Genomic DNA, 18,811 nt, shown 5'->3' on the forward strand with positions numbered 1-18,811 from the left:
GGCATTACACAATGCTGCATTGAAAAATGTTCCAGAAAGCTCACCAATGACTTGTTTTTTTCTACATTTGCAGAGATGAATACTGTAATGGCCTACCTTGCAGAAGTGTGCCGCACTGTTTGGCACACAGTCAAATAGTTTTGCAAAATGGTACTGTATAGAGCATTTTCCAGGTAACTGTATCCGTCATTGATGTTTCCCAAGAATAAGGTCGGTTCTAAAATGCTGCCTTGTCGGATACTACACTCAACAGGAAAACCATGGAAAATTCTACCTCAAGCCACCCATGGTTTCCATTCACAAAGATCTGATAGCCGTTCAAATAGGACCCCATAGTACCATAAGCAGACAGCTTGGAAAGTAAGGATGGCTGCCAGATGCTGAGTCTATGGGCCTATCAAATCGCCATCACAGACAGGTTGTGATCTCTGTCTTCTTCCACCTTCTTTCTGGAATTGCACCCTCTGCCATCTCCTTGCTTTGTGATGTTGGATGATTTCCAAGCATATGGAAGATGACCTAGGGTGAATGGCAGGGTGAAAATGGCAGAGAGAGGAAGTGCAAGACCAGCAGAGCAGGCTTTTGGGACACGTGAGCTGACGCTGTCTGATCCATTAGCAGAGTCAGAGTCGAGGGTACGAATATACTTTTCCACCTTCGCAGGTGAAGATACAGAATTCAGGAGCAGTTGGGTATGATTGGGAACGGTGGATACAGAGGGAGAGAGAGAGAGGTTGGGAACACAAGATTTTGAAGTAAACACAGCATTGAGGCATTCGGCCTTCTGATGAGCAGTCAATTGTGGTGCCATTTAAAGTAATGAAGGGATAGAAGAGGCGATACACCAGATATAGACTTAACAAGGCACGGTCAGGTTTTAGAGGAGGTAGACAAGTTTGAAAGTTCATTCGTGAGATTGGACAGATATTGTGTTCTGGCTCTCTGGAGAGTATTCACACACTTGTTGAGGGCTTTGTGGAATGATCTGAGGTTGCCTTTGGTTGGATTTGCCTTCCAGCAGGGGACTGAAAGTTGTTAGGAAACCACAGGATTCAGAGTACCAAGAGTAGAAGGATGGGTAAGATGACTGAAGACGAGATGGGATGAATCTGTGCACGAGAGAGAGAGCAGGTTTTTGTGGAAGAATTTCCAGACTTAATTAATATCAGGGGCAGTAGATATAGGAGACCAGTCCTGAAGTGAGATGGCTGATTGCTGTCCCTGCCAGTTTGCCTGAGTGAACTGCCAGACTTTCCAGCACTGAGACTGTTCTCTCAGAATGGCCAGAGAGATGTTGGCCTTCACAAGCACATTGTCGGATGAGACACTAAGGAGTCAGGGGGATGTCCTGTAGGAGGAAGGATTCTGTCAAACAGATGATGTCCCGTTTATCAGCAGTGGCCTGGATTGAGAGATCTCTCAGGTTGGAACAGAGGCCCTGGATGTTTGAGGTCCACAGTTATGACCAGGGGGAGATGAGCTGCTGATAGGACATAGGGATGTGGAAAGGAGTGGAAAGGAAGTAGGGATTTACACAATGTTATTTAACACGTGAAATTACTCATTCGTGCCTGTTGGTTGTGTCCTTTCTGTCGTCCCATGAAACAGTAAGTTTCCTGTTTGGAATGATTCTGCATTTTGTCTTTGACTGCCAGATAGGCAGACAGACAACATTTGTTTTGACCCTACTCCTCTCCTCAGTGAAAGACACATGAAAGCCCGCTTGGAATTTGCAAAAAAACACCTAAAGGACTCTCAGACTGTGAGAAACAACATTCTGTTGTCTGATGAAACCAATATTGAACTGTTTGGCTTCCGTCTGGCCACTCTGCCATAAAGCCCAGATCGGTGGAGTGTTGCAGTGATGGTTGTCCTTCTGGAAGTTTCTTCCATCTCCACACAGGATCTCTGGAGCTCAGCCAGAGTGACCATCGGGTTCTTGGTCACCTCTCTTACCAAGGCCCTTCTCCCCCGATTGCTCAGTTTGGCCGGGCGGCCAGCTCTAGGAAGAGTCCTGGTTGTTCCAAACTTCTTCCATTTAAGAATTATGGAGGCCCCTGTGCTCTTGGGAACCTTCAATGCAGCAGAAATGTTTTTGTCGGCTTCCCCAGATCTGTGCCTCGACACAATCCTGTCTCTGAGCTCTGCAGGCAGTTCCTTCGACCTCATGGCTTGGTTTTTGCTCTGATATGCATTGTCAGCTGTGAGACCTTATATAGACAGGTGTGTGCCTTTCCAAATCATGTCCAATCAATTGAATTTACCACAGGTGGACTCCAATCAAGGTGTAGAAACATCTCAAAGATGATCAAGGGAAATGGGAGGCACCTGAGCTAAATTTTAAGTGTCATAGCAAAGGGTCTGAATACTTATGTAAATGTGATATTTCAGTTGTTTTTTTAAAATAAATTTCCAAAACTTTCTAAAATCCTGTTTTCTCTTTATCATTATGGGGTATTGAGTGTAGATTGATGAGGGAAAAAATGAATTCAAACGATTTCAGCATAAGGCTGCAACATAACAAAATGTGAAAAAGGTGAAGGGCTCTGAATACTTTCTGAATGCACTGTATGTATGTATGTATGTCCCTTCAAACGTATACCAATCAGAGCTGATAATCTGGTCACATGACATGGTGATGTGATTACGTCTGATGTCATTACGGTGCGGCTGACTCTCTGCACTCCACCAATTTGATTCCTATGTCGTTCAGGCCGAACATATCGTCAAACCAGTCATATATCACAATCACCATGCTCTACCTTTACATTTTTCATTCTGTGTGAAACACAAACAAACCGATTGTTAAAATGATCATCAAATATCGAAAGCATCGACGTTACAACTCTTCCAACAAAACGGGTACATATCGGACCGCTTCAGACAAATTAAGCCCAGGTTTCTTAATACAGTCGTGTATCGTTTTCGTAATAATTATAATATCGTAAATATAACCATAACACTTTAATACTAATGTCGTGAATGGAAGGTAAATGGATTGAAGCGGTGTATGGTTCATGATCAATGATGAGCGCTGTTCGGCACTAATATTAATAACCGAGGAAGTAAGGATATCTGCCTCGGTTTTTTGATAGTAATATCATTTTCGAAATAATGATAACGTAACGTTAATATTGTAGTAAATCTAATCATAACACTAATCCCTTCGTAGTGACTGCAAACGTACTGGAAGTTAAAATATATCAGTTTTGTGTCCGTTACGTCATTACGTCTATGATGTCATTAAGACAGCAGATTCCACCAACCAACATTTTAATTTACAAGTGCACCCGCTCACTACGGGAGTGGCAGGAAGGGTCATTCCTCTTTGGGGTATATAGATTACAGTCGATCTATGGTCGGGTCTCAAGAACATTGGGTGTGTGTTCATTTACCAATTTTCTTGTGGAGATATCGTCAAGTGGATTAAGCATTCGAGCAAGCATTCCATTCAAAACCGTTAAGGAACGGCTGGCTTGGCAAGCACTAGCTAGCTGCTTGGTGAATGAGCACAACCACCAACCCTTGTGGGGTATAATATAGATTACAGTGTAGCGGTTGCCGCTGAGCATACACAATCGCCTTACACCTGCCGAGGACGCAACCACGGAGCGATCGCTGTGCCGGGCCCGCCCAGACTGCCCGGAGACGCTCAGTCTCGCCTTTCCCGGGCATGTCCGGACTCGCCTTTCCCGGGCACGCCCAGACCGCCCGGAGACGCCCAGTCTCGCCTTTCCCGGGCATGTCCGGACTCGCCTTTCCCGGGCACGCCCAGACCGCCCGGAGACGCTCAGTCTCGCCTTTCCCGGGCATGTCCGGACTCGCCTTTCCCGGGCTCGCCCAGACCGCCCGGAGACGCCCAGTCTCGCCTTTCCCGGGCAAGTCCAGACTTGCCTTTCCCGGGCTCGCCCAGACCGCCCGGAGACGCTCAGTCTCGCCTTTCCCGGGCATGTCCAGACTTGCCTTTCCCGGGCTCGCCCGGGCCGCCCGGGCACGCCCACTCTCGCCACGTTTGATTGCATATATACATATTGCTGCCCGATAAACGGGCTTTACAGAGTGTGCTGGGTTCTGTACGAATAAACATGCTTTGAACTCAACCAAATGGCCTCGTTCTCTCGCCGTTCACGACTCCTAAACTGGTGACCTCGACGTGATTTGAACACGCAACCTTCTGATGACACCTAAACTGGTGACCTCGTCTACCCCCGAACGGATGCGGGGGCTGCAAACTAACACGGCGGTTTCGATCGTGCTGCCGGAGTTTTGGCACCGACGAGGGGCCATGTGGTTCGCGCACCGCGCTCGGCTCCTCCTCTACGACCAGAGGGGCGACCCCGCTCGAGGACCCTCCGAAGGAACGCAGTTACACGATGTGGGTGGCACTGCTGCCCATCTCTTGCGCGCGCTCTGACGTTCGCGGCACGGCTGCTTCGTTACCTTCGCGCGCATTGCTGTTCGTCACCTTCGCACAACTTCACTCTACAACTACAGCCGCAACTACTTCTCCGACCCTGCATCCTCGGGAGGCCCGCGAGGAACCTCGGCAGCCTCCCCCAAGGCCTTGACCAGCCCCTCGGTTGGCTCAACCGCTTTTCGCGTGCACCGACGCCGAGCGCTGCTCGAGCCTTCTCGGCACTGCACCGCGAACTGCAACCTCAGGAGGCCCGCGAGGAACCTCGGCAGCCTCCCCCGAGGTCTTGACCAGCCCCTCGGTCGGCTCAACCCCGGTCCTACATCCCCCCAGCGCTTCGCACAGCGGAGTACGTCGCGGCGAGGCCGCCCCCCCGTCCACGGTTCCCCCCGCTCGACCGATTCAAAACCGTTAAGGAACGGCTGGCTTGGCAAGCGCTAGCTAGCTGCTTGGTGAATGAGCACAACCCCAAACCCTTGTGGGGTATAATATAGATTACAGTAGATCTTCGCTCAGTTCCGTAAGTAAAACGTACCTCATAAATGTCAGAATTCCTCCAAATTTCTTTGTTTAATGTTATAAACAGCATTAGTGACGGTTTGAAAAGCTAATATATGTGTTTGTGGTTCATAATATTTTACAAGTCCGGCTATGCCGCTGTTCGACTTTTGGTCTTGGTTTTATTTGTAAGCATTTTTTGTGAAACTGGAATCATGTGCATTTGCAGTCGAAAACATTTTAAACTATAAAAAAATTCTTCTCTGAATTAGTCAGGCAGATAGGTGTATCCATCATAAGAATTGTGGGTTTAGACGTACAAGCATGAATTTTGGCACAGTCATAGATAATAATCATGAATAATTCCAGATATGGACCCACCGCGAAAACGTCCTATGGTAGCCATTTTACAAAATGGCCGTTTTGACCGCGATTATTTTTTACCGGACGACACAAATGCTTCTTTATGTTCTAATGAAATGACTCTAGATACACATATATGCCATTATGTTTTGTTTGCATCAATTCTCAGGAACTGCTGCCAATTTCCTGGAAGAACAGTGGATCCGTCAACTCTCCTTCGAATGCCTTTCCCACGTTTGTCCCTGGCTTGAGATTTCAGGCTGTTGTCACGGTACTGGTCCCAGACTATATCCACACGACAGGCTCTTTGCAAGTGACCTTGTATGTGTGGCAAGAATACTTTCAGCGCATAATCATCAAAGGTTTTGGCAGCAACTGGTTTCAGAACGTTCACCAACACTGCCCCGTCAAGGATAGTGACGTCGGTATCTGGTTTTGGAGCATCACCTCTGACCTCTGCGCAACTCTCTAGACACACCAATAGATCTGATTTGGTTCCCAGTCGTAACTTCCCAAGCTGAGATAAAGACGGGGGACATGCTTGGTTTTCATGGCGGAAAAATTCTGCAAGATCACCATCTCGTGTTTGAGACGCAATGTGGAGTCTTGAGAATAAAGAGCAGTCACTCTTTAGCGAAGTTACTTGCAAACTTGTCTTGGATTTCTCTCTTGGAGACGATCGACTAAACAATGGGAGTTTATTCTTCTTTATTGGCTCAGTAAGAGGTACGGTTCGCTCCAGTAGACGGTCTGCTACGAAGGTCTTGTACTGTTGCTTACCTATCTCCTCAGCCTGTTGAACAGTAGAAACAACAGTTGGGTCAGCAATGTCTCTTGTGTCCAGCCGCAGCAAGTCTGTACTCTCTTCTAGGAAGGGGTTTCCCATTTCCTCTATTACTTCAACCAGACGTTTGACATGTTGAGTAAAGATTACCTGTGAACTATATGTTTGCTCATGGTGGCGTGTGTCGTGATTAATCCTTATTTTCCTTCCCTCCATGGATGCTTCAAACTCGGTAGTCATTCTAACCAGTTCCGGCCCAGCCACCATCCATCTTCTAAGAGCATTTGGATTTTGAGTGAGTCCAACAGCACCACCGTCACTCTTCACAGCAGCATTATTTTGCTCATGAGCCTGGTCAATGGCCATAGATGAGAAAACCCGTTTTGTCTTGTGAACTGTGAATTTGCCATTGGTGAATTCAATTCAGTAGCAATATCTGGGTGTGACTTGCTAAGACTCATCATGTCTCGAATGTGGACAGGCACCCATCGTGCATAGTCTAGCCACTAGACTAAAAGCGGCCATTTTGTAAAATGGCCGCCACGGCTACCATAGGACGTTTTCGCGGTGGGTCCATATCTGGAATTATTCATTAGACTATTATCTATGACTGTGCCAAATTTCACGCTTGTACGTATAAACCCACCATTGTTACACCTATCTGCCTGACTAAATCAGGAACCGCCAGGAACCTATAAAGTACCCCCCACTTCCCCATTGAAACAATGCGAGTATATATTTATAAGTTCCCATTGGTTGGGTTTGCCTTCCAGCTGGAGAAAGTAATCTGATTTTTTGCGCTTGCCCAAACACATGCCTCCATGTTCCAGCGTCGAGATGTAGAATAGGACAGTCGGAGTTCATTCCAGGCACACGATACTTCACACTTTAGGCCCAGACCAGACTTCCAGAAAGGTTTGGTGTCAGAAGCCAATAAAATAATGTAACATATCTTTTGTACATTGTTCCTGAGAGGTACTGCACACAAAATGGCAACTTTTAAAATCACGATAAAAGAGCTCGAGGCAAACTGCTGATGAGAATTACTTATTTATGGGCGAACTCCACAAGGCGTAGCAGGCTCAGTCTGTTATTTCTTGCCACGACTTACATTTAAAGACATTGTGCATCACCAAAGGCATCATAGTATGTGGAATACATATCTTGTCTACGATTGTACGATTGAATGTCTTATGTAAGCTTGCAAAATACCAACAAATTTCTTGTTTTTAGGCCTATTGATTTAGGCCGGGGTTACACATCCGTGAGAAATGGCATCCATACCCAATAATCCATCACCGTGTTTGTCCACATATCCACTGCAAGTGTTTACCCAATATCCATTGTCACCAGCGCTTTCTTTCAAGCAGCAGTTCTGCTCTTTTCGTAGCAGGTGCATCATCGAGTCAGTTGTCATTCTTCGCCATGTTTTTCATTGTCCATTGAACGTTCAGAGCAGTAATTGAGCCTTGGAACATATTGGGATATAAACATGTGAAAAGAGGAAATAAACCTAAAGGGCGATTTTTTTTAAATAACGAAATGATTTTATGAATACCGACATTACACAGACCCGATGTTATGTCACCTTCGGTTTGGCAAGGGCCGTTAACCGGGTGATAAGTGAATCAAGTTGCAAGCTCAGTGAATGGAAATAATTTGACTAATGGACTGGGATGCTCGCTACCTCCAACTATTTTGTTTTTCTATAATACAGGGCATTACGCATTGTTTAGAGGCCTATCATGTACAATTGAGGATTACCATTTCAAATTGCTCACATTGCTCTTACAATTAAGCTAAAATTGCTTCAATGGCACTTAACCATCTCAGGTTCTAAATAAGCCGACACAAGCTCGTTTGTGATCATATCTGGATTCTGTACAAGCTAAACAATGGCTTTGGAGTGTTCCTTCAGCCTCGCTTACCATCAATATTGTTACGTTGGAGTGGGTACACATTAGATAGATGATCCTTACAATGGACCGTGTGCTCGAGTAGCTTAGAACATTTTTCTGTAACAGGGATTTGTTCGAGTCAAGTTGTCTTGTTATTATGTCTGCCGTGAGAGTGCCAGTGCTGACATTAACATTACGTAGGAAAGCATTGTTCATTTCATTCTCTCTGTACACCAGGTGAGGTAAGAATAAAGGAGACAATTTTTCGACATATGCATCCCATGTTTTAGGGAGTAGGTTGTATAGACAGCAACCGCTCAGGGTAGTACTACTGTTCTGACGTAGGAGCGTTAAAGTGGTGCCTGGAACCATCTTACACTCTCCGTGTCAGGATTGCTGGTCTTACTTTCTGTCTCACTCAAACTATAGCTACTGGGCCAGCTCTAACCTCTCTTTCTTGCAAACAAACATCATACACTTTTCATCATACACTTTTCATCATATACTTTTCTTGCCACAGTTGCAACAGCGCGCCACAATGCATTTGCATATTGCGCCAAAAGCTGGTTTGAATCGCACGCCGAATCTCAACTGCCCCTCGTCTTCCCCATCTCTGAATTTTCCCTTTAGATGCATGATCAGGACACAACACTTAGCTTTTATTAAACACATTTTTAGTTACACTTTATTTTGGTTTTATTACTTGCAAAATCGAAGATTTTTCAAGTATATTGGTCGGTTGCGTTTGTGGTTCTGTCTGTCTGTCTGTCTGTCTGTTTGTCACCGGCCTAAAGGTCACAATTTTCAACCGATCTTCACGAAACTTCACCAAATGGTAGAGTTGGTCAAAAGCAAGAAGCTTATTGTTTTTGGGGTCAAAAGGTCAAAAGGTCAACATAGGCCAAAGGTCACCAAATTTGCTAAATTTCTAAAATCCTCAATTTTCATTCGATTGACTTGAAATTTGAAGAGGACTTGCATATGTGGTCACTGAATTCAACCACCAAGTATTTTTGAGGTCAACATAGGAACAAAAGGTCAATATAGGCCAAGTTTTTAAAATCCTCAATTTTCATCCGATTGACTTGAAAATTGAACAGCATTTGCACATTGAGTCACTAAATAAGGAAACTAACTATTTTTGAGGTCAAAATGTCAAAGGTCAATTCGAGGTCAACCTTCAAAAATCATCATTTTCCATCTGAAAAATCGTCACTTTTCTTCCTATTGACCCGAGCTTTGATAAAGATTGTCAATTTTAATCTTGATGAAATGGACATTTTGCTGTATCAATGGAATTTTTTTTCTTCGGGGTGGGGAGCGGATTTTGCAAGTATTGTGCTCCGCATGACGTCTTCTTGTTACGATTTTGACGTTAATTTTCATTGCAATAAGACATTGTGCAGGGCATTCGTTATCACCCGACCTGAAAACCCCACCAATCCACTTACCACAACCTTTGCTTCAACACACAGGACTGCTCACCTTCCTCATCATTATTACCTCCACTACCCGACCATGGTTGCGTGCCGCAGCTTAGAGGTGTGGCAAGGGTAGTGCAGCAGCCGCGGTGAGCACTTTCATTTGCCGAACTTTGTTACACCTCAGAACAGACAGGTGCTAATTAGCCATTAGTGTCCTGTAGACATTTAATCGCTCAGTTCATCCTTACAGACAATTATGCGATCCCAGCATTCGTTTGGTGCCGAGAACACGTCTTTAGCCCAAACCCATATTAACCATGGAGCTCTTTTCCATATCGAAGCAAAAGGACTTTCTGAAGGAATTCTACTGTAAAAGTCTGGCAAGGGCGGGTAAGCAGCAATGCGCCAATTGGCATCCCCGATTCCACCACTAAACCACTTCATCCGATATTTGGTCATGCCCCTGCCAAGGGATTATAAAATCGCCAGGGGCAAAAGCTTGCTCTCTGCCTACGCGTTGGTTATTGGTGCTCGTCTTGTCCTCAGTCCTTCAAGAGTGGACGATCTGGGCTCGAAGAGTGGCACTCATGTTGGCGAAGCTGAGCTGGGAGCTAAAGTGGTGGACGGACGGAGCAAGCGCATCGTCAGGTGCATGATAGGGCCGAAGCCAAGCCATGCATATACGTATCTGAAAGGATCTCACACAGTAGGCTATGATCTCACACTTTCTTTTCTCAGCTTTTTTTTTGGCATTCTACCTTGAACGCAGACTCCCCATCCATAAAGAGGGCATCAACAATTGGTGGCATTGCTGCGACCTGACCGCTCTGGAGTGCCCACCACTGATAACACACCTTCGTAGCTCTCTTGCACCACACACGACACACACAACACCCTGCACCCTCTACAGTCACACACCATAGCCACAACAGTATTTATTTCCTCTTTCCCCCTCCTTTAGCACTTGGGTTGTGGAAGCACGTCGCTTCCGTCCGGTAAGCAAGAGGCCTTAGACCCTCGTACTTTCTCCATCTTCTGTTCTTTTCTCCCTCTGCAGATGCTCTGATGGGTGCCCTGTATTATGTACAGTCAGTAGGTAAGGCATAGGATTAAGTCTGCACCTCGTCTATTTCCTGTTCTTTGTAAATATCGCTGCATCCTTCATTGCTTGCGATCACTTATACATTTTGAATCTTAATTCCCCCATTGTTCCTTTTGTGTGCACCTCCCACCCCCACCCACCCTTCCCCACTCCACCCTGGACATTAAAGCCCTTGAGTTCCATCCCACCTTTGCATGATCATGCTTGTAATAATAAATCCCTTGTTGATGTTTCTTTCCAATTTGTCTGTGTCCATCATTTCCTCCAATGAACCAGCGCTTTTCGCACTTAGGTTAGCCTGGGAGGTAAGAATTTCCCAATTAATTGGCTCATTATGGTTCGACATGCACCAGGCGGTTTGCTCAGCCACCCCAATTAAGATCGAATTAAGATAACATTGGCGCATAGCTGAGGGCGCGTTGCCCCCAATTGGCAAGTCACGTGGTACAGGTAAATGGTGTCAGATGGAGACCCTGTAACCGCGTGGTGGACCAATTGGTGTCCGCGGTTGGCTTGCAACCATGAAATGTGTAATCAGATCATCATGATATTGGCGATAACTTGCCTGCTCTTCATTGAAAGGTTTAACATCCACCAAATAATGCTAGCAGATGGGTCCCCAACTTAACTTTCTTCCAATGAATGAGGCACTCATCAATGGAACAGCCAGTGTGTGAAGCATGACAAATCCAACAGTTTATAGCTGGGCCAAGAATTATCAAACCCAGAAGAGACAGACGAAGAGTAAATGTTTCTTTTACACTACATGATCCTGCAAGACTACTTGCATCTACAATAGGGTAATTGACAAAAAGGGTACCCGACTGTCATGCATCACATGAAGACACTGATATGTTGAACACACTTTTGTTGAGTTTCAGATTTCTATCCCAATCATTTATGTTAATAACAATGCCAGTTTCACATCCCATTCCAGTTTCTTTCCCATTCCAGTTCCCATTCCAGTCAATGCCAGTTTCATGATTCTCTCATACAGAGTGTAGTGAAGCATGATGGAGTCTTGCTGTAATTTCCATATGCTGTATCCTTTAACAGCCAAACTGATTTCTCCACACCTGCAGTATTTAAATGTTGGGAGCCATTACTGTTTGGATTAACCTGCCTACTATGGGAGAGATTATTAGTCACCTGCAATTTTATAAACTTTACACTGGTGGACGTCTATCTGATTGGCTGGACAAAAAAAGCATTGGGTAAACTATTAACATATACAATTGAATAAGGAAGAGGAGAGTTAGGATGGTAGAGGCCTTTCACTCAGAGAGTGGTGAATGCATGGAATGGTCTCCCTGAAAGTGTAGTGACAGTAGAGTCAGGGGATCATTTTAAAATCGACTTGGATCGGTTTCTGGAAGTAGTAGTAGTGAGGATTGGGGCTGGGGGGGAATAAGATGTTGGCATTGTTGCGCAGGCTTGATGAGCCTAATGGCCTCCTCCTGCATTGTAGTTATTTGTAAATCCTTGAAGACATAAGACTTTACTCCAGTCCAGTTCATTTATATGAGATGATGGGTTGACTGACATTCTCTTTGTATTTGACTTTTATACACGTTTTGCTATCAGTTTCCAAAATTATTCCCAACACCACACACATTATTTTGGAATATCCATCTTTACCAGAGCCAAGGTGAACTTGAGGACAGTCTTCCGGGAATTCCCACAATATTATAGGCATTCCACGAGGGTAAACTTACATCTACATGACCTAAATGCTATCAGCAAAAAACAACACAACAGTAAACCTCTGTGCAGATCAAACACAATGTTTAAAAGCACATGTTCATGAAGAAATCATTGAGGGACCATTTCACCAGGACCTCATAACATTTGTGAAGTGTAGTCAGACGTCAGATGCTAAACTTATGAGATAGATTCTGACACGCTTGTGTAGGGACTAGTGAGCAGGGTAAAAATTGGATAGAGAGAAGAACGGAGAAACATGTGGAAAAAGTGCTTTTGGTCAAAGATATTGTCACGTGACCTCAATTCCAATTGGCTTGCATAACAAAACACGAATGACCGCGAATGACCGCGCTGCCGTCACAACCTGCAACAGAAAGTTTTTTTTTGTCTCCCCTGTGCACGCAACTTCCTCATCATTGCTGCTGAATTTATTATACAATTCATCTACAAGGGTCTTCACGGTTTGGTTCAATATCAATTACGAGTCTGACGGACAGCTGGGTCTGGTTTCACACCCCTTAAGATATTACGTAACACTTGAAGACACACCCCCAACTTCCAATTAACACTCGACCCAAACAAAGCCAATGGAAATCTGATGCAACAATCACAGGCAGTGTATTATCAGCAGAGGCCTACAGACCTGACGTCATAGGCCCACCAGAAAACCAATATGGCGGCCATATTATTTTGTTTGGGTGCCATGGTGGGTGGAGTCAAGCGAAAAATGTGGGAGGGGTCAGGTAGCTGCCTGACCAATGGATGCACATTTCGAAATTTGACCCCCAACAAGAACCACAACAACATCGGAAGGGGTGAAAGCATCATTGACTTACAACATGAAGTCTTGTTCCCAGCAGGGCTGATTGCCTCGCACCGTCACGGTTGTGCTCTTCAGGTTCTGAACTTTCAGTGTTACATACGTGTTGAACTTATCTGTATAAAAAAAAAAAATCAGACAAGTCACAGACATCATCAGGTGATTGGGAAAAAAGAGAAAACGACACAATGTGCAGGCCTTACAAAGTCAAGCTACCCATGCTTTCTTTTTACTCATCAGAAAAAGTGCAGCATTTTACATCAATTTAGAATAATTAGCCATTTACATGATGCAACCGATAAAAGCCAACAGAACAGCATTCATAATGGTATGATGAGAATGTTATGGTGAATCATAAAAAGGTCAAGTCATCATGAGGTGTATGATGGAAGGGCATAGGATGGGCTTGTTGCATGGAAGGAGATGGTGGTGTGGGGAGGTAGCATAAGAGTGGGGGGGGGGGGGGGCGACACACAACATCAGATTCAGAAAGAAAATGGGCAGGAGACTGAATTCGCAAGAAACACTGGTCTAAAATACCCCGGCCTTTCATATCATCCCTCCGCTTGCAGTTCGTATGGATATTTAAACCTGCAACACACCTTTTAGGAAGCAAGGTAGGGAGAGGGAGGAGGTGTTATGTTGTCCGCCCTACTTTGTTGTAAAAATGCACTTTAGTCAACATTTGTTGACATTTAAATAGCGATAACTAAGCTTAGCGAAAGAGGAACCTTCAACTTCCATTAGTCAGCCAACTCGAGTTCAGGGAGTCCAAGGAAATAAACACAACCTGTTGCATTTTGTGAACATTTGATCATAATTGTACACATTGTTTGTGGTGTTGTGCGGGCTGTCAGGATGCCCGAGAGGTATAAGCTATCTCGTCTGGGTTAGAATCCCGAACTATAAACCAGCTATAAACTGTCAGTTCGGTGTTTCACTTGCAGGGTTGGTGGACGTTAAAGATCCCATGGTGTCCTTCGCAAAGAGTAGGCGGGTATCGCCGGCACCCAGGCCAAATTCCAAATTCCTGCCCTAACTTGGCGAATGCCAGGCCTGGCCAGGCCGGTTCGTAAAAGACTTGGGCCAAGATTCTCCTGGCCGACCCCACAAGGTGGGATAATAGTGGCCGCCAGAGAGCAACAACGATATTTGAACGGTTCCCTTCAATTCTCCTAGAAAAATGGAAGAAACGATCCTTTCCAACAGCCTGTTGATGAATAAACATATGACAGTATCAAAAGTATGGAGTGAAAATCGATTACATTGTGAAGATAGAGAGTGGTGGCCCTTGTGTTAAATGTGTGACTACCAGGTACAAATGTGCAACCAGATTACAGAGTCTTCTGTTATGGAATCGCCATCAAAACGACATCGACTGGGAAAACATGACCAGTCATCAATAGGATTTCTTTTTGTCCTGGAAAAGACGAGCATCTCTAGTTTAGAGTCACTCTCACATCGATCCCTGGCCGGTATGACAGGTGTTGGAGACGTTCATTATGGAATGGATAGGGAAGCATCCATTTGAATAAATCCAAACTGGTTGAAGGTAGTCACAGTCAGCATGGATTTACTCAAGGTAGGTCATGTTTGACAAATTTACTTGAGTTATATGGGCCGGTTTCTGGCTGGGTGGTTGAGGGAAGCGTGGTGGATGTGGTGTATCTGGACTTTCAGGGGGCATTTGATGGGGTGCCACGTGGAGCTAGGGCTGTTGGCTGGGGTGGGAGCTTGTGGGGTGGCTGGTAGAGAGGCCTGCTGGACTGGAGACTGGCTTGGTAATTGTGGACAAGGAGAGTCTTTGGTTGTTGGTGCGGGTGTTCCAAGGGAGTGGAGGGGGTTGTCTGGCTGGAGGAGGGTGAGTGGTGGGGTACCTCGGAGATCAGTTCTAGGACCCTTGTTACTCCGCGTATGCGAAGTGAAAACCGTGGTTGAGCAGTTGGTTAATGTCTGTCAGTACGTCCGTCGATCTTATCAGTTTATGATCGCCAAGCAACTTATTTAAATTGTATCTTGTACATTGAACATGAATCGGAACATGAATCGGAAGACAAATCTGATGTTGAACAGGACTTTGGCTCTGAATTCTTCCTGATCGCACATGCGCAGAGCACAGCAAGATAATATTTGTTTTACTCTGTCAGCCTACCTGGCAGTCAAACAAAATTGAAAATCATTCCTACCAGGACACTTACTGTTTTTAAGGATGTTATAAAGGACACATACAACAAGCACGAATAACTAATGTAATGTGTTAGATTGGGTGGTGTCGTAGACACTGGGTAAAATGGCGGTAAAACTCGCAATGTATTTATACGAAGTGCAGCATTTTACATCGTGTGTAAAACTGCACTGTGTTGCAGTTGCAGCATATTCTTTAAAATGAATTATACACGTGAATACTGTAAAACACAAATCGTCTTCTTAATACTTCCAAGAACCTCCAGTTTTGCAGTACTTGGACAAGTTATATCGGGTGGTGTATAAGGGTGATGTATAAGATAGCATCAGTGGCGCTAAACTTCCGGATTTTTTTTTACGATCTTTAAAATAATTATTTTAATTAAAAGTGAAGTGGATACTTCAACACTGCGTGGAGTATCCTGTTCTATGAACTATAGTTTTTCATGATTTTCAGTGGGGTTAGGAGTCGCCTTTCTGTGTTTTTTTTGTGGATGATGCTGATTTGGAGGTAGGGAAGACAGCAGAGAGGGAGGTGGTCATATTCAGGGGGTCTGGATGCTTTCATGGTTTAGGCAGGGGATTGGCACATGCAGATTTAGGCATGAAGGCTGTGGAGGGGGGTCAGCATAGAGCGGCTCGGTTGGTTGGTCATGGTGTCACTGGACTCTGGGAGGAGCGGCTGAGACAGGGTTTTTGACGTTAAAAAAGAGGTGATAATGCGGCAATCTGATAGAGATGTTTAAGGTAATGTAGGGTTGAGACAGAATAAGTGTGGAAGGGTTATTCAAAAGAATAGAGAGCAATAGGACCGGGGCCAAAGCTGGAGATGAAGAAGTGGAGATTGAGGAGGACATCAAGTAAAGGGTCTTTCACTAAGTGAGTAGTTAATACATGGATGGTCTCCCTGTAGAGGTAAAGACAGCAGAAATGGGACAAAAGTTTCAACTAGAATTATATAGGTACATAGATGTGCGGGTATATGGACAATTATGGGTCAAGGGGTATATGGGCAATGGCAGAAATGTGCAAGCATGATGTGACTGATGGCCTCCTCCTACGTCAAGGTTCCTTGTATGCGTCGCCATGCGTCATGTAAGCAGCACTGAGTGGAGCTCTTACAATTTACAGAGCTAGTTGCTAATTCCAGCACTGAACTAGCTAATGGTCTGTGTTGGTGGCACAAGAGTATAAAAACAAAGTGATAAAACAGATTGGGTCATCTGCCATCAAAAAAACAAACTTCGACGTGCTGACGTTTCGGGACTTGCCCAGAAATACCAGGTTCATGATATCCGCACCAATGATCTCACTACTGATGTAATGAGGATGAGCAATGGCAATTGGAGAGACGTGTGAGTGTCAGGAGTGACAAATTGGTGGAAAATGGGTGAAGGAAATCAATTTAACCACTGAAGGAAAGGGGTAAATAATGAATAATAATTAATGTTGTATTAACAGAAAGAAAACCTTTTATTTAAACCATTTGGTGCTCAATGTTCCCAATTTAAATATGAAATGCAGTTCTTTGAGTTTCCGGGAGTCATTTTGGTTCATGGAAGAGTATAACCTGCAAACGGACATGAAGATTGGGATGTTATGCCAGGATAAAATGGCTGGTGATTGGTTAACCAATGTCGTTATTAATGGTTCTGAACTCGTTGAGATGTTTGCAGAAAAGGTCTCCAAGGTGTCATCCAGTTTTACCGATATAAAGTTTATTACAGACTTCAGAGTAAGCATGAAATACAATGGATTAAGTTTGCGGTAGTACAGGTAAATCCAGAACAGCCCTGGGTAGAGACGGCTGGGCCAAATCGGAGGTGATTTTCCTAATTCAATGTAATTTACCTAAAAGTTGTGAGTGAGTATCAGGAACAAAATCATGAAAAAAAAATTCAAAAATATTGACGTTTTACGGTCAGACAGCCCGTTACCATAGCAATAGTTACAGACGACTCAAAAAATGCCTAAATTGACGATTTCTCAAGCTGTGTTTGACCCCCAGACCTGAAATTCAATTCAGATTGAGATTGAGAAAGATTGTGAGATAAAGTTCGCTTTCAAAAGTTTCTGCCACGGTAGTGGCAGAAAGGGCCATGTTATTAACCCAACATTTGTGAGTTATATAAGAGTACAGTAGATCTCCGCTCAGTTCTGCAAGTCAACCTTACTTCATGGATGTCGGGATTCCTCCACATTTCTTCATTTAATGTTATAAACAGCATTAGCAACTGTTTAAAAAGCTAAGCATACGTGTTTATGCTTTATTATATTTTTTACTTCCCGTAGAAGCAGTTGCTGTTGCTCCCACGGAAATGCCATCTTACTATAATTGACCAAATGTCCGTCCGTCCTTTCGAAAGTACCGCAAAAACGGCTCAACCGATCACAACGATATTTTGGGTGGGTACTCCTGGGACCCCTGGGAGTAAAATAGGCTATATTGTTTTTCCAATTTTTCCAAGTTTTCCAATTTTCCAGTTTTTCCAAACACGATGGAATAATATTTACCGATACGAACAGTGATGTGGCTTTTGTTGAAATGCTACAAATACTGTTTATTCTACATACCAGGAGAGAGTAGATCGACTCCTGACGAACTCTTCCTATATAAACGTGCGGCTCCGAAGTAATATGGCAGCATATGCAAAGCGACTGAGAAACAGGTGTAGCGGCCGCTTCCGTGTTACAGATTCGGCGCGCACTCTTCACACATAAACGCGCGACTGAGAAAGACGTGTAGCGGCCGCTTCTGTATTGCAGAATTCAATCTTTTTTCAAAATGGGCGCTATGTACTGTTCAGATTTTGATGATTTGCGTGTGATATGATTCAACGGATGTTTATATGAATCGTTTAAAATAAAAAAAGCATTCAATTTATGATATTTTTCCTTTTCATTTGGGCTTCCCAATTTAAGCGCCGCCCATAGGGCGGGTACCTTTCCTAGTTATAACTATAAGCTATTTATACACGTTATCACTGCAGAAAAAACGCCTTGGGGAAGTGGGACATTTTTAGTCTTCATATTGTTTTGTAATAACATTAACAATATGCGATTATCATTAATTTTGTTATTAAAAGCATCTTTGGAAAAACGCCACGATAAAGCTAACTTAATATGGCTATACTCCTCAACACGCAACCCATTGACGGCAGTGGTGGGGAAACCCCGCTCGGAGGAGAAAACCCCCTTGGGGAGGGGGGCAAATGAATGCGCTACAACCTTCATTATGTAACCCTTCGTCATCCTGTCAAGTTTGGTTGAGATTGGATAAGGACGGAATGTATTGGGGTCAAAAATTCATCAGAGAGACAGACACGAAATGGCGTATTTTAGTATGATAGTTCTGGATGAGAGAAGGTAGAAGCAGTTTCTGTGTCATGATGTAGAATTTTCAAGTTTCTCTGCATGACTCTTTCAATTGGAAGACTGTCAGGATGATAAACCAAAGTGAGTGGAATTTACATCCAGCCTCTGACTTGGTGTTTTCGAATTTATCGCAGTAAACATCAATTTAAATTTTTGAGTTTTAAAACGAGCTCCCCTGTGACATATACCCATGACCTAGATATGAACAAAGCACATTTGAAAGTGTGGCACCCAATCCGATTGCT

At 44.2% G+C, this 18,811-nt stretch overlaps 1 protein-coding gene across 1 annotated transcript in view; it reads right to left on the reverse strand.

Annotated features, from left to right (window-relative positions):
• LOC137422149 (protein unc-13 homolog B-like) overlaps positions 1-18,811 on the reverse strand; it is a 180,088-nt gene that overhangs the window by 144,820 nt on the left and 16,457 nt on the right. Inside the window, exon 2 of the mRNA XM_078772341.1 lies at positions 13,024-13,123. Coding sequence (XP_078628467.1) covers positions 13,024-13,123 — 100 coding nt within the window. The remainder of the gene's footprint in view (positions 1-13,023; positions 13,124-18,811) is intronic.

The sequence above is a fragment of the Myxine glutinosa genome, chromosome 2, assembly GCF_964187855.1.
Source record: "Myxine glutinosa chromosome 2, kmMyxGlut1.1, whole genome shotgun sequence".
NCBI lineage: Eukaryota > Metazoa > Chordata > Myxini > Myxiniformes > Myxinidae > Myxine > Myxine glutinosa.